The sequence below is a fragment of the Heliangelus exortis genome, chromosome 2, assembly GCF_036169615.1.
Source record: "Heliangelus exortis chromosome 2, bHelExo1.hap1, whole genome shotgun sequence".
In the NCBI taxonomy this organism is placed as follows: Eukaryota; Metazoa; Chordata; class Aves; order Apodiformes; family Trochilidae; genus Heliangelus; species Heliangelus exortis.
Genome location: NC_092423.1, coordinates 52,881,531 through 52,896,932, shown reverse-complemented (window position 1 = coordinate 52,896,932; position 15,402 = coordinate 52,881,531). Strand labels below are relative to the sequence as shown.

General features: G+C 39.9%; 1 protein-coding gene across 3 annotated transcripts in view; it reads left to right on the top strand.

The window, feature by feature from the left end:
- GLI3 (GLI family zinc finger 3) overlaps positions 1–15,402 on the top strand; it is a 207,629-nt gene that overhangs the window by 112,775 nt on the left and 79,452 nt on the right. For all 3 annotated transcript variants that reach the window (XM_071736180.1, XM_071736178.1, XM_071736179.1), the window contains exon 4: positions 1,650–1,755. In XM_071736180.1, the coding sequence (XP_071592281.1) occupies positions 1,650–1,755 (106 nt within the window). The remainder of the gene's footprint in view (positions 1–1,649; positions 1,756–15,402) is intronic.

Here is a 15,402-nt window from a genome sequence, read left to right as displayed (position 1 = left end):
AGCCACAATTATTTTGCCTTTATGGTGCCTAAGCGCTGAGTCAGTAAAAGACAGAAACATGTTGTGGCTGATCACACGCTGGTGATGTTTCACAAAATCAAGCCATGAAACTGGACAGGCTGTGTCAGATGTTTCCAGATTTTCCTGAAATACAGGGAATATTTTGTCAGAATATATGTGGTTTCCCGTTCATCCCCTCTGTTTACTTCTTCAGAGCTGCAAGATTTGTTCCTCTAGTTCTTTCTCCTGATTCAAACATAATAATAAGCAACCCAACTTTTGATAAAAAATAAGGGGGAAAATCCTCTTTTAGATGTGAGGAAACAGCTTTCACAGATAACATAATTGAAGAGGAGGATTACATCCTGCTGAATAGGAAAGGCAGGAAATATAATGAGAAAACCCAACAAGAGTCAGCAGGCAAAAGTAAAATGGTTAGTTTTACTGCTCGTCCATTATTAAAGTTTCTTCCTTTCTAGAAGCATTTTAGTAAATCCTTGACATGTCTTAATGTCTTCTGTTTCTCAGCTTTTGGTGGTGGATAAACACATGACTTCATCCAAAGTGGGAATGGTAGTAATTGGATAGGATCGGTTTGTTTCATGCTGTTGGAGATGCTCAGCATCTCGTTTGAATTTTGAGCATTTGGGCAGCAAAGGTGAGCAGCAGGGTCAACAAGAATCTCCTTTAGGCACACAAATAGCACCTGTGTGCTTGTGCAGAGGGCTGAGGTCAGTGTTTGTTTTTCCCTCCAAGGCTGGGAGGTAGTCCTGCTGCAGAAGTGGTGTGGAGCAGCAGGCTTGTGCTTGGACCTGCAGAGCCCATGGGCGCATCGGGGCACATTCCCTCTTTTGTCAGCCTGGTAGCCAAGGCTCTCTGGGAACAGCAGGGAACAGCAGCCCTGGCAGCTGGAAACCCTCCTGTCCTGCAAAAGCTTTGGAGGAGGCAGGGCAGGGGAGCTCACTTCAGCCGTGGGTCCCAGGTTCTCCAGACAAAGAAAGAACCCTTCTTTTTTAAGAGCTGTATATGAAATGAGTCCCCTTGTCCTCCGGCATATTCCTCCAGATTTGGTCCTCAGCATGAATCTGTTAAGCATCTTCAGTACAGCTTTTCCCAATTGCATTTCCCTTTTAACTCCATTTTCTGATTTACTCCAGATAGTAATTTCTCAGCATGCCACTTCAGTTTTGCTTTCCATGGAAGGAGTGTGTGTACATTTTGGAGGATATATATTTTTTTGATTGTGTTATATTCTCTGCTTAGGCTTTTTTGTCCTGGGATGATTTTTTTTTTCTTGTTTTAATAAAAAATAAATATATCAGGAAAGCTAATGAAAGGCTTGAAGGTCCTTTTGATCTGACACTTCACATATGGGCACATAATTATTTATTAAATACTTCTTTACGTCCCATTCTGTTTAAGCTATAAAAAGAGAATATTAAAATTATTAAATACATATTCATGCACACACTGTGGGCCAAACTCTCCTCTCAGACAGACCTGCCTGACTGCTGCAGGGAAGGAGAACGCAACCCGTAAGTTGTAGCACCATTGACACTGGCTTTTCAATGTCTGTTCCATCTTTATGACTGTTGTTTTTAAAGAGTTGCTGGAGAAACTCAGATTGGGGACCTCTCTTGTTTTTTCAGATCCGCCTCACCTCTTTCCAGCATTCCACCCTCCTGTACCAATTGATGCGAGACATCATGAGGGACGCTACCATTATGAACCATCTCCCATTCCTCCCCTGCATGTGTGAGTATTCAGTATTTCCCCTGGCTTCAGCTGCCTAGAAGAATGGGCAAGTATGTGAATGAACCTCTGCAGTGCTTAAAGCCATGTACCCAGAGTGCTGTGCCAGTCTTGCCAGAGAGTGAGATTAACTTTTGGAAAGCACTGAGTTTATCTCTCCACAAAGCAAAACCCAGGCTGGTGCTCAAGGAATTCCTTTTATAATAGGTGGCTGGCGAGCATTACCTGTATGTTTTGCAGACATCTATTCTCTGTGCTGTTCTATAAATAAATACTAAATTAAAAAATGCTGAACCCTGTCAAATACAGCCAGCAAAAAGTGTATTTTGTCTGTATTAGGTCTGGGACTTTTTGTAGCTAAAATTTCCTCTCATGCCAAAGGTTTGTTTATTTTACAGTGCTATGAAGCATAATGAAATTTTTGGTAAATTTTCATTGTGCATGCCTGTTGTGTGCATGCACAGGCAATCAGTTGATTGATGGGAATGTCACCCAAACAAAATGGCAAATGTGATAGAGCACATGGTTTACACAAAGATAAAAGAAATGAATACCAGTGATAACATGCATTAGAAAAGGGTGGTAGTGGTGAAATCCTGTTGAAATAAATTTTATCTTATTCTATATGGGGAGATAGATATCAGCATTGCAGAATAAAACAGTTGTTGTTTCCAGAAAACTGCTTTATATCATTAAAAATTGGGCTGAAAAGCAGGGCTTGGTACTTGGCTAAAAGGCTTGATATATACATTTAATCATATCTACTAATCACCTCTCATACTGAGAAAATACAAGAAGCACAAGTAATACTTCGAAGAATAATGCTAGTTGTTTAGATGGCAGATTGCTTTGCTATAGCTATTAGTTACAGCTGTGTAATTACATATATGCAGAAGAAAAATGAAGTTGTTTTAAAACAAGTCCTCCTCTGTGAGCAGAATTAATTGATATTAACAATCCTAACTACATGCCCAAGTACACACACAATATTTTACTAACAGTTTTTTTGGGTCAGTCTTCTATTACTGAATTGTAATTTCAGAGCAAATTTGCCTGGAGGTAAGTAATAAATCTGTGTTGCAGTCTTCTTGGGTATTAGAGAAAAAGTGGGTATTTATAGAAAGAAAGTACAGAAACTTGTGATTTATTCCTCAGAGTTCCTGTGATGGCTTCACTATTTACACCACAGTCAGCCACATCATAAAATATACTCATATACATGCTTAAATTTGCTGCTAAAAAACACTGTAAGCTGAAGGTGGCAGGCTCAGACAGAGTCATTACGTGGCCATCCTAGATTTTGCAGTGCAGTGAATATTTTATCTGGATGGTCTGGGGAGCCAGGGGGACAGCAGGATATTTACCTTTGTCTTGGGTGCAAGGCAACCAGGGTGGGGAGCCCCAGGAAGTGTTTTAACCTGCATCAGCACAGGACCATTATCCAAAGCTGGGTACTGCCTCTGAGCCTTCACAGAAGCTTCTGGATCTCATGACAAGTGGGACCCTGCCTGGCTGCACTTGCTGTGCAGGGCTCTCTCCAGACCCTGAGGCTCATGAGCTCAGCCTCTACTCTGACACCTTGCAGCCACGGGCAGGACTTTTGGGTGGGTAGACCACCATTCCCTGCTTTGTGTGAGAGTAGAAAACTGGGACCAGCAGCCTACTCTCCTAGAAGTACCAGGTTTTCTGTAACAGCCCAAAAAGATGTTGAATATGCCTGCTCCATGCCTCATCTGACACTGAGTCACAGTTCCCTGTGAAGCTGAAATCAGTGCCCCTTCTATGGAAAGCCCCTGCATGCCCCTGCTCCCCGCCGTACTCTGTGGTGCAGGGGTGATTCAGACAGGCCCTGCAGAGGCCTGTTAGAGATGAGGAGATCTTGGCATTATGTGGCATTTCAGGCAGCTGCTTTAGAAACACACTCTGACACCAGCCCAACCTTTAAGCTCAAAATTTCCTCAATACTGGACACTTATTTTCCCACTAATTTTTGTCAGTTCTTACGCTCATGTGGTTTGTGTCACCATTGAAATGATGAGCTGCAGTGGATCCTCCGAGCTGCTGTGGTTGGTGTAATTAAATGTAAATATGCAATTGAGCAACTTTAAAAAGCCACTCTCAGGCTCGAGCCGCTTCTTTGTAGATATTAAGGTCTGTCATGCTTTTGCAGTTTTCTGGAATACATTTTAATGTAGGTGGGAGGTAGGCTCCCAGCAGTTTTCTTGCAAGTTTTGCAGAGCCTGGTGTGAGTATCATTCAAGAGTGTTAGATTTGGGATCTTTTGGAGCCATTACAAAAGAGGAAGAAGAAAACACTGGATCTGAGAAGTTATTTGAGCATTCTTATATGAAGTACCAAGAACACCAGTCAGGATACAAATGTTTACCCACAGCTTCATCAACATCTTTACTGTAGGAGTGGTCTTCTTCTCCTCAGCTTCTTGATACTCTCAAGTGTGTGTGTGTAATATAAATAAAAAAAGGGCAAAAAATTGGCATCCTTCCAGTTGTCCAAGCTCCTAGAAGTACATTCCAGAACTTGTCAAGTCTTAGTGGAATTAGTTTAGGTATAATACAAGTGCAGAAAAAATGCAGAGAGGGCCTTGTTGCAATGATGTGTACATATGTGTGTACATATGTACAGTGTGTGTACATAATTTCCAACAATGAACAAGTGAAAAAAGAACGGATTTTTAAAATTCTGTTACGGGGCTTTTCCATACTTGCATCTCTAAAGATATATATGTATTTATATGTGTCATTCTTGTAGTTTTAATTGCTGATGGGCAGAACTGTTGTATCCTGAATTTCAGCCTGGGGCCAAGTTTTATAATTTGAGCTATAAACCCCTAAAATTAGGGTTTATGTTTATGATGGAATTGCTGACAGATGCTTATGTGTAGTAGGACTAGCAGGCATTGCTGTAATTATGCTATCGTATCCTATCATTAAAGATTTCAATTGAAAGAGGTTTATAAATTGCTCTTCTTCTTAGATAAACCACCCTACATTAAGGCATCAACGATATGGTGCAGAATTAAATTAAAATCTCATAAAATGAAATATGTTCTGTATTAGCTGTTTGACACTTAATTTGCCTCTGAATGAGTAGAGGAAATCACAAATTAACCTGCCTTTGGTTTTCCAGCCATGGCTTATTAGGTGTTAGAACAACGGCAATTACAGCCCAATAATAACCCCCAACCCTTATGAATATGTACTGAAATGTGTCACTTTGTGTTACCAAAACCTGTTTGTTAGGACTATGTAGTTATCCTGGAATTTCTACAGTGCATCTTTGGTTTATACTTCAGGGAAGATGAAACCTAAGTTGTTCTTTAGCAGCAACATGTGAACAGTGTAACTGGAGCTGAAGCTTGTGTTTTGGGTAGTTTTTATTTTGTTTGTTTGTTTGTTTTCAAATTCAAGGCATGAATCATAGTTTTACAAAAGTATTCCAGTAAACTGTAATTTAATTATTCTACTTTTCATTGAACTAGCAAGTTAAATTACTTCTTAAGCATCATACAATTAAAATATACCAAAAGAAACATGGATTTGGTTTTCCTTGTTCTTGTTTTTGTCTAGCTCTTTCTTAATTTTCAAAATTGATTTCAACTGTAAAGAACTAAAGGAGAAAATGAAGTTAAGCTATGCTTTGTTCCTTGACATTTGCTAGGCCATGTAATAGCGTATGATGCCTGGTGTGGTTGGTGTTCAGTGATTAAAATCATGCTTCTTATGAGAGTATTTATTTGAACATAAACTAGTACCTTGAGCATGCTATTTTTTTTCACTCCTTAAGATTTTAATCATAAATTGACAAATGGCTAACTCTTGCAGTTGCTGCTGTCTTTGTTGACATTGGCTTTATTGGAATGAGAGCTGATATCAGTGAACAACAAGAATAAGAGTGTCTTGACTATTTTTGTGACAGAGCAAGTATAAATTACTTTATCGTCACGCAGCTTTTAAAAATCTGACTTAGCCAGGAAAAGAGTTTTTATTTATTAATTTTTTTTAAAAAAGGTTCCTAAGGCAGAGGCAAACTTCTACCAGTGGATTTAACCACAGTGGTTTAGGAAGCTACCATTTTTGTTTATTCATTAATTCCCACACCTGTACCAAGTTCTGTTAATAGGTTGCTTACAATCCTCTTCATTCAAAGCTGGGTTGTTGGACAGCCTTTGAAGGTGTCCTAACCTGATATTACCAGGCACTGTCAATGGAGCTGTGAAGGGAGCAGACTCTGGCAGAGGTGGGTTGGAGGACAGTGCCCAGGTGGCAATATCAGGAATGGCTGCAAGGTGGTGAGCTGCCCACATCTCGGAGCAGTTAATGCTGACGTAGTAGGAGGCGAGTAGGAAGGTTAAGTTTCAGGGCTAAATATACTACAAGATACATAATGCCTGTTCCAAAACATTAATCCATTTAGTCTCAATCTCTTTTTCAGTTGCCATCCCACTTTAATCTGGCTGTGGACTGTAAGTAAGGGAGCATGAGGTGGTAAATCTAAGGGAATGTGCAATGATGTTACCCATGTGCTTACAGCTGAAGGAGGCTGCCCACGCAAGGAGGAGGCTGCAAGATAAAGCTGCTGTCTTGTAGCTTCCTAGGATCAAGGCTACTCCAAGCTCCTCTTTTTCCAGCTGCTATTTGAGGCTAGGAGCATCTGAGTTTGGCAGTCTTATGCCTTGAAACGATGCATGTGCAGGTAATTATTCATGTGCCTAACACGAATGCCTTGAACAGCTATTTTGAACTGTGTGAGTGCACCAGTACTAAAGCAAAGCATGTGTTTTACTTGCAGTCAGCTTCAGGTTGATAAAAAGAGAGTCTGATTCTTAGAAATGTTTTTTCGCATCTAATTTATACAGACATCAGTTACACAAGGGGTGAAAAGGAAAGGAAAGTCAGGCCCAGATGTTCAGCTTTCATCAGCCTCTGATTCTGGACCATGCAGCACAATGAGGGATGCCCAAATGTGAAAAGATTAGAACATTGGCTGTGCAAAATATCCTCGATTATGAGAGAAACTGCTTGCCACACGTTTGATAGGATGTTTAAGTTTTCCCAGCCCCATCTATGACATTTTGCTTTTTCGTACTTTCATGCCTAAGGTCTTATTTGTTTAAAAAAATCTTAGTGTTTAAACCTCTTAAATCTTTTACTTTCTGCTTTACCTCAGTGTACCTCTAAGCTGGAGAGTTGGCAAGGAGTCTGTCAGCTTGTCAGAGCATTCATTGATCCTTTCACAGTGGGAAGGAGAGCCCCACCCAGTGTGAAAGACATCACTCGTTGAATTGGCTTTAATTACTTTAAGACTTGGAACGGTTTTTATGGTTTAGCCAGGAGCCCTCGAAGAAGAAAGACTGGGAAGCCCTAGGGACATGAAAAGATGACTGTAGTTACAGCTTTCCAAAATCATCCATGAAAGTATTTTCTGTAAGCCTGGAGAAATCTTGTATTAAATGGGAAGCACCCAAAGAAACCTGTCCCTGGAAGTGAAATGCAGCACTGGGAATAAGCAGCTGCTAATACCCTGGAGAATTTTTATAGCAAGTCTCTGAGAAGGAAATAACATGGTCTGGTGACTCATTAAGGTTATTCAGAATTTGTTGTATGCCATGGATATACATGTTGTAGGCTCTTCAAGCAGTGTGTATGCCTCTCTCCTTAGTGATGAAGCAGCGTAGCAGTACTAATTCGCAGAAGTAAAATAGCAGGGCCAGATGCCCCACACATAAACTTTAGCAGATAGTTTTAATTGAATGCCAGGCCTTTCATAAAGTAAGAGTAATCCTGAGTCTAGACCAGAACTGTGATTTCTCACTCAGTAGATAGTTTTGCATAATTTAAAATAGTAAATCAGTGTTTTGTTTAGTTGTTGATACATTCTTGATTTAGTTGTTGATTTAGTTGTTGATAAATTCTTTGTAAGCAGGCATGCAGAGTAGTTTCAAAAACAGACTGTTTTTAAAATAGTTTTAAAAATAGTTTTTAAAAACTATCTGAAATGGGGAAAAGTTTGGGAAGCAAATTACTGGTGGCTTTTGTTGAATCGTAGAAAAAAAAGTTATGTGATTCTTTTAAATTTTTATTCTGAAAGGCCCTTAAAAGGAAAAAAACTGTAAGTTAAAATGTAGGTAAGAACAGATAAATCTTTTTTAATGTAGCTGTTGTACATAAGTTCAGTTACATCTATTTGTTTAGGTAAGCTAAGTTACTGCACTGTCAATTCAACTCTTCTGTGTTTCTCACAGATTCATTCTCTTACTTGTAGGAAAAAGCAGTGTTGAGAAAAGTATCTTATTTAAAAGTTCATTCTTCTGGCACATAAATTTTAGATGAAAGAAGGATTCACTGCTAAAAATCATTCTCAGTTTTAGCAAGCACATTTACATGAAAGTCAACAGAATTGCCTCTAAGCACACCATATTACATTTGGTTCACATCATTCATCTGTTTCTGTGGTGGATAATACTTTGTGACATAATCATTTTCTCTGAAGTACCTAATTGTAATGCCAATACAGCCAGCTTGATTTTGGTGTGGCTGGGGCAGTCACAGCAATTGAAAGAAGAATAAAATTTTGGTGAGACTTGTAATGTAGAAGGAAAAGCTTATAAAATACTTTCGTTAAAAGTCCTCTGGCAGAAACTTCCCCCAAGTCTTCCATGTTCATTTTTTTTATGTTGAGAAAAAGCCCTCGAGGTGGCAGCCCCCAGCCTTTCTGAGAAAGGAAACTTTCCACTGGCTGGCTGCTGGCTGCTGGCTGCTGGCTGACTGCCTCTCAGGATACGGTCCCTGGTTAGTAGCAACAATTCAGAGGGCAGCTTCCCTGGGGCATCATGGAAGGAGGAAAAAGAGGGGAATGTCCCTGATGGGTCTCGGGAGTGCTCCTCTGCTGCTCTAAAGCCTGAGTCCCATCTGAAAGGGAGGCAGAGCAGTGCAGGTTCACCTTGTCAATGAGATGTGTGTGGATTGTGTTACAGAGAAACAGTACCTTGGTTAATCAGTAAGGTTTCTCTTGGCACTGGACAGCACTACCACTTAGCTGATTTACCCCATCTGGATAGTCAACCGTGCTTAGACAAATTATCAGCTGCCAGTGGGAAGTGGTTCCCTAAGGCAGGCTTTCAAACCAGCATGAACTGGGGATAATGGAATCAAACTGAATGGCCAGCGAAGTCAGGTCTCGGGACAGCGTGTTGTATGTAGTATTTTTTTTCTGTAGACTGAGGAATAACTCCGCATGATTGAGTTCCCTTGGGATGCCCCATGTGTGCAGATATGTCTACAAGTGTGCATATTTGTGTATGTACACACATCCTCTTCACATAATTGGGTGAATAACTGCATTTTTCGTGGACTGAGTAATCCTAGATCTTTACAGTTAAAACTAATGGAAAGAGCTACACTGAATCTGAGAAAAATGGAAAATTAGAGGGAAAACATGAACAAAACAAGCAGGAAAAATATGGGAAAAAGCTTTGAGAACTTGTGGAACGTTACCTTCATTTGTCATTTAACCAAAAATACATAGAATAGCTGCAATACTAGAGTTCTGCTGCTTGGAAGTTCTATTATCTCTTTCTGTTAGGAGCTGCAAAGAATGCAAGCTCTAAATATAGTGCACATTCAGAGGCTCTGAGACTGTGGTTTCTTGGACAAAATTCCTGTGTTCTTTGTGCTGCAGTCAGCAGTATTAGTCGAGTGAGCAGATATTGACTGTGGTATTCACGTGCAGTGAACCAGAAGCAAGCCAACTCTATAGAGGCTGCTGTCAAACTTGTTGCAGTGGCCTGTGAGGTACTGGACTGTGACAGACTCCTTTTTTTTCAGTACAATTCTTCCACTCATGTTAAATCTTGCTTCAAAGAGTACCGAGATGTTACAGTCTTTGCATTCTTTCTTTCCCTCTCTCTTTTTTTCTTGTTTTCTTTTTTTTTTTTTTCCAAAGTGTACTGGTGAGATTTCTGAGCTGTGAATTCCAAGTCCCTAAAGTGAGAGTAGGTATAAACTAGAATGTGAGCAGTGAGTAGTGTAGGAGCACAGAGTATCTCCATCATACCCTAATGCGATTTTTCTCTGACTACACTCTCCTCCTCCAACAAAGACATCATGTCTTACAATCTTGGAACATGGATTGAATTTAGTTCAGAGTTTTTCTTGAAAGGGAAGAAAAAACAGAAGTTAAATAACACCTTGTTTCCCTTTTTGTCACCCCTCACTCAACCCACTATATTTTTTATATATGTGTATGTCTATATTTGTTTGCATATTTGTAACAAAAAGCAGGCTCTCAAGCTGGTGTCAGCTGTCTTTCTGAGCTGTAGGAGACTTAACAAGCTGTGCCATGCATATCTTCTATTATATAAAAAAAAGACAAGACCCTAATTCCACCCAGATGAATGTGCTCAATGGATGTTTTATCTGTGTGCCTCAGGGTAGGCTGGGCCAACATTTGTGACTGATGTTATCGATTAATAGAGGAAATTATTTAAAGAAAAAAGTTACACTGTTTGATTTTTGCTCTTACAATGCTTCACATGGTCAGCAAAGGACTTGAGACCTTATTTTGGAAGAAGCTTTTCACTTAAGCTGGGCCCTATGAAGTTGCTATTGAAGACCAGGGAAGAATATATTGCCTAGTTCTTTCCAGCACTGAATATACACAGAGGGAAAGCATCCTGAAGCCCATGAGCCAGGAGTACAAAGCTTCTGAAGGAATGAACTGACCTATTATCTTCATGAAAGCATTATTTATGAGGTGCTGTGACCATCAGTGTTAAGGATCAACAGAAAATTAGGGAGTATTTCTGCACAAGGGAGAATTTCTAAACATATCAGATTCAAGGGGCTATCTCTTTAAAGATACACATCTTTCAATCCTATATCTCCTGTTGAAATTCAGCCTAGATTTATCATGTCTTTTTCCCTGGCCCGTGGAAGAAAAGATTGATAGTCTAGTCCAGTTTCCAGAGGCCACCAACGCAAATAGCCCCATTTAACAACATTGCAGACAGATTTGGCAGGGAGGGCAGGGGCTGAATGACCAGGGGCAATCAGGTGTTCCCTGCTTCACCCAGGAATATCACTATCAGCGTACATCATCAAGACAGTACCAAGACAGCTTACATAGCTAACTCTCTCTTGGTTTGCTCTACTGGTTCCTTCCCTTACCGGGCCTCCATCCTGACACCTTTTATGGGAACTGGGTTTTCTCCTCCTGTGATGAGACTGAATTGCAAGGGTGCTGAGGAAGCAAATGTGTAGGTCAGCCTGCTAGAGCAGATGTGTAACAAGTCAGCCAGTTTGTTCCCCTCCAGGTTTTCATCTGCACGCCTAGTTACCTACTCTGTTTAGGGAACTAATACAGCTTCCATATAGATAATACATTTACCTCAAAGACTTCATAACTGAATTTACTTCTTCTCTAAAAAACATGCAGTTAGAACATTCATTTGATTTACAATTAATGCTTCCATTCCACATATTTCTCTCTACAGTCACATGAGAAGTGGAGTCCCCACCCATTTCTGGTTCTTAAGGTTGTTCGAAGTTACATCTTTGCCCAATAAATAATTTTTGTTTTGCTCACAAATAGAGCAAGAACAGACATGTGAAGCCTTTATCTCTTGTCTCCTCTGATGGTGATGGCGTTCCAGCTGTTACATATTTGCCATTTGTGATAACTCACTTGCAGTGTAAATTAAGTAGCTGCACAGTGGCTTTCAGTGCCTACAAGATGAAATAAAGGATCTGGCCTGGCTGAACAAAACTTGTTAGTCCTTCATGAGAACTCTCCAACTCTGATATGGTTGCACCTCAGCCACTTCCCACACCTGGACCTTTGATGCTAGCAAAGAAAAGGAGAGAAGTGACTGTTAGCACTCGCTCTCTTAACTTGGCAGCATTCAACCTTAATATATGTTGGTGCTTCATATATTTGTGAATCCTATGGCCCTCACGGATGTTGGTGCTGATCTGTAGCTCTCCTGCTATTTGGGGTCACGCCTGGGGGATGGGAGAAGCTTGGTAGGTGTTTTGTTTTCGTAAGGTCACTTCTTGACTCACAGTCCTTACAGCATACATGTCTACCATACATCTGGTATTGTCACTGAGCTGCACTCTTGAAATGGTTTCTCTTCCCCAAATCATGAATTTTTCTTGGGGGGAGGGGAAGTATGGTGGGAAGGAGGCATTTAAGAAAATAGTTTGTGTATTTTGTACAGAAAAGTATATGCATAACATTTTATACAGAAAATTCTGTATATCTATAAAATTATTTTTTTTCTGCTGCAGGTGGTAGTGTTAGGTCAGAAATTATAGCTGCTACTCTGTCTGTTCAGTAAAAGTCACTAATCCTTGTGAATATCAATTTTGGCTGTCTGGTAATGTTGATACAGAGATGTGAAGCAAATCCAGTCATACCTTAACAGAAATGATTAATGCTGAACCTTCACATCACTGTTTCTGTCAGTTTTGTAGTCCTTTAAAGTTAGGATTTTAGTCAAATGTTCCCTTCACAAACGTATTTAGGTAGCAAGTGCAATTTGTTATTGCCAACTTGTTTTTTTTTTTTTTTAAACAGTTAATATCTTACTTTAGCCATATAAAAATAGAATTGAAGAAAAGTTTTTTTTTCTTCTGCCAGATCTCAGTTTCGTGTTACTGTGGATGTTCCTCCAGTAGGCACTGGTAATGAAAGCTGTTTTGCTTTGGTTTTGAATTTGGAAGAAGAGTGTTTCTTGGCTTCACAAACAGACACTGAGGAGAGTGCTCATTTGAGGTATTGTGAGAGGCTTTTCTGATGCTTTGCCAGAAGACAAAACACCTGCCTTTGTGAGAAGTAGCAGTGAAGGGAAGAAGAGAAGCTGAGATTTGCTGAAATAGTGAGCATGGCTCTCCAGCGAAAGGTAGAAAGGGCTTAGAAAAATCATCAGTGAATGAATAAAGTGAAAAATAAAGGGCTAAAAGCTTCAATCTTTAAAAATATAAAAGCACTAAATTAAGGGAATAAAAAGCCGTTAGTTAAAAATACTGTTAAGGTTTTTTTTGAGAGAACAGAATATCTGTGAAGTTTGCATTTCAGTTGATTTCAGAGTTCGATTTTATTGTCACAGGTCATACCCATGACAAAAAAACCCAAACAAACTTCCATGAGTACCACGTGCGTTTTCTTGAGATTTAGGACCAGCATCAAACTCTTCTTTCTGGACAGGTAACCCCTCTGGTGGAAGCAATAATCTGCTCCTCATGCTGTGGGAGCGGATCCCCATGAGCCAAGTTTTTTTTACACCCGGAGCATTGCTGCCCACAGGCAGGAGCACTCTGCATGCAGGCTGCGTCCTCTTTTCCAGGCTGTGAATGGTAGAGAGAGGAATCAGCAGAAATCATTTCAACTCTCCTAGCTTTCTACCACTTGGATGTTTTTCTTCATCTCTCAGTCCTACATACACCTTTGTATGTGCACTTTCTATTATGTGTAATGACTTCAGGGTTTTTTAAAGATCTTCAGGGATTTTCTGAGTGTTTTTGAACCAGGGCACCATTCACTGTATAGAGGCCATCTTTGATGAAGTTTTTGTCATATGCACCCACTGAAGTTTCAGTGTACTCAAGCATTAGAAAAGCCACTATTTGAGTGTCTTTGTTTTCTTTGTTGAGCTGTTTATTTTGCTTTCTTCCCACACAGTTCCCTGGCCTCGCTCTGACAACTGCTTTTCTGCATGAATTACATTCCTCGGGGCCGCAAGTCTCCTAATTCTTCCAGTCGATTTGATTCCTGCCTGTGTGATTAGTCCTCAGCTCCAACACACAGTTGGTCTGTGCCAAGCAAACTGCTTGCTAAGTGCCTTTAACGTGAAGACCTAACTACATTTTTTAACCTCATTAGTGTGTAGGGCACTGCTTCATTCCAGCTTAATAACATGGCCACTATTGAATCATCACTTGCTCTAAAACAGGTTACAAAAAGGTTACCTAAGTTGTCTGGTTTTCTTTTTCTATGACTGTGCTTTTGCTGGATAGCAGTTTCTTTAAGCACATGTCCAGTTTTGGCATTTAAGTTGCTTTTAAAAGGAGACCCAGCGATTCTGCCCAGGTAGATTTGTGATGCTGAGAAACTACATGCTTCTGTGTTCAAAGACACACATTTCAAAAAGCGAGTCTAAGTAGTAAAACCAATAAGAAAATGTGGTTTGGGGAGAAAAGGGGAAGAGGGTTTGGAGGAGCTGATAAATTTATTTTTTCTTCTTGTTTCAGCTTTAGAATTACAAAGGTCTCATCCTAACCAGCTTAAATGCAGATGTCTCACTGCAATGCTGCATTAACAGCAATGTGGCCACAGTCTGCAAAGTCTGCATTGGTTCACTTTGTCTCGTGAGATCAATTTTTAGCTGAATGTATCCCTGAATTTAGATATCAAAATTTAGATTTCATTTGCAATCGCACATAAACTTGAATGGAAAAGATATTACAGGACTTCCAAGTATTGTAAAGGCAGTTTAAAAAAAAAAAAAAAAAAAAAAAAAAAAAAAAAAAAAAAAGTTTTCTAAGGAGACAGCATCACCAGGGAGCCAGGGGAAGAAAGGAAGCTTTGGGTCACATGCCACTTGTGATGGTGCGTTTGTGCAGTTGCATAGCACAGCCACTCAGAGGGTGAGACTTCATGATTAATGGTGTTTATTCTTGACAGAAGCCTCCTTTATTTATCTGCAATACAGTTTAGTGATTTTATCAGTCACCTGAATGAAAAATATTCAGTCATACCAATATTGCAGTGTAAATTGAGTAGAGTCACTTTTTATTATATCTTTCAGCCTTATCATCTGCACAGTAATTTTCTAGCAGGGGTTTGATATAGAAAGGCTGGATTTAGCTGTACTTGACACAAAGCCTCTTCAATTTCCCCTAAAAGTTCAGGCTACTCTTAGAAATGTGTATAAATATATATATATAAAACCCTCTTATCCAAGCAATTTCAGGATTTGAAAGAATAAAGATAAAATGCGCAAACTGGATGTGAGAAATGTTGTTCGTGTGAAAACATCTAATAGCTCTGAAGCCACTGGTGAAATGCTCTTTAGAGTTTAAGCTTGTGGCTTAGTGCAGTTCTTTTTGCATGGCTACGTAGTCTGACTTTCTTCTAATCAATCATCATCCAACTCCAATCAGCATACAGGCAGAGCCTATCGTTCATCCTGGGTGTAATTTCAGAGTTGAAGACTATAATGGCCACATACAGCACATTAGTCACTGCGATAACAGCTAGTGGCACTCCTGAGGGAGGGGGAGGATGGGGGAGAAGGGGAATAAAATTCTTCTCATTCTCACAGTGCATTAGTGAAATAGGAGCAAATGTTAAACAAATGTTTATTCAATTAGCTGACTTAACAGCATTAAGTGTGAGAAAGCTTCTGACACTCCGTTGACCCACTCTTTTGCAGGAGGAGAGGAAGGGGAAAGGGAAGGAAGAAAGGAGTACATGAATGCCATCAGGATTTATATATGCCCACATATACATATGGTGGTGCCACTGTGGTTAAACACTTCAAGAGATAGCTGGCCCTGCCTGTAACTGAGAGAAGGCTAAAATTTGAATAGCAAATGAGACCACCTCTAGAGCATCAAAAGAGGATTGCAG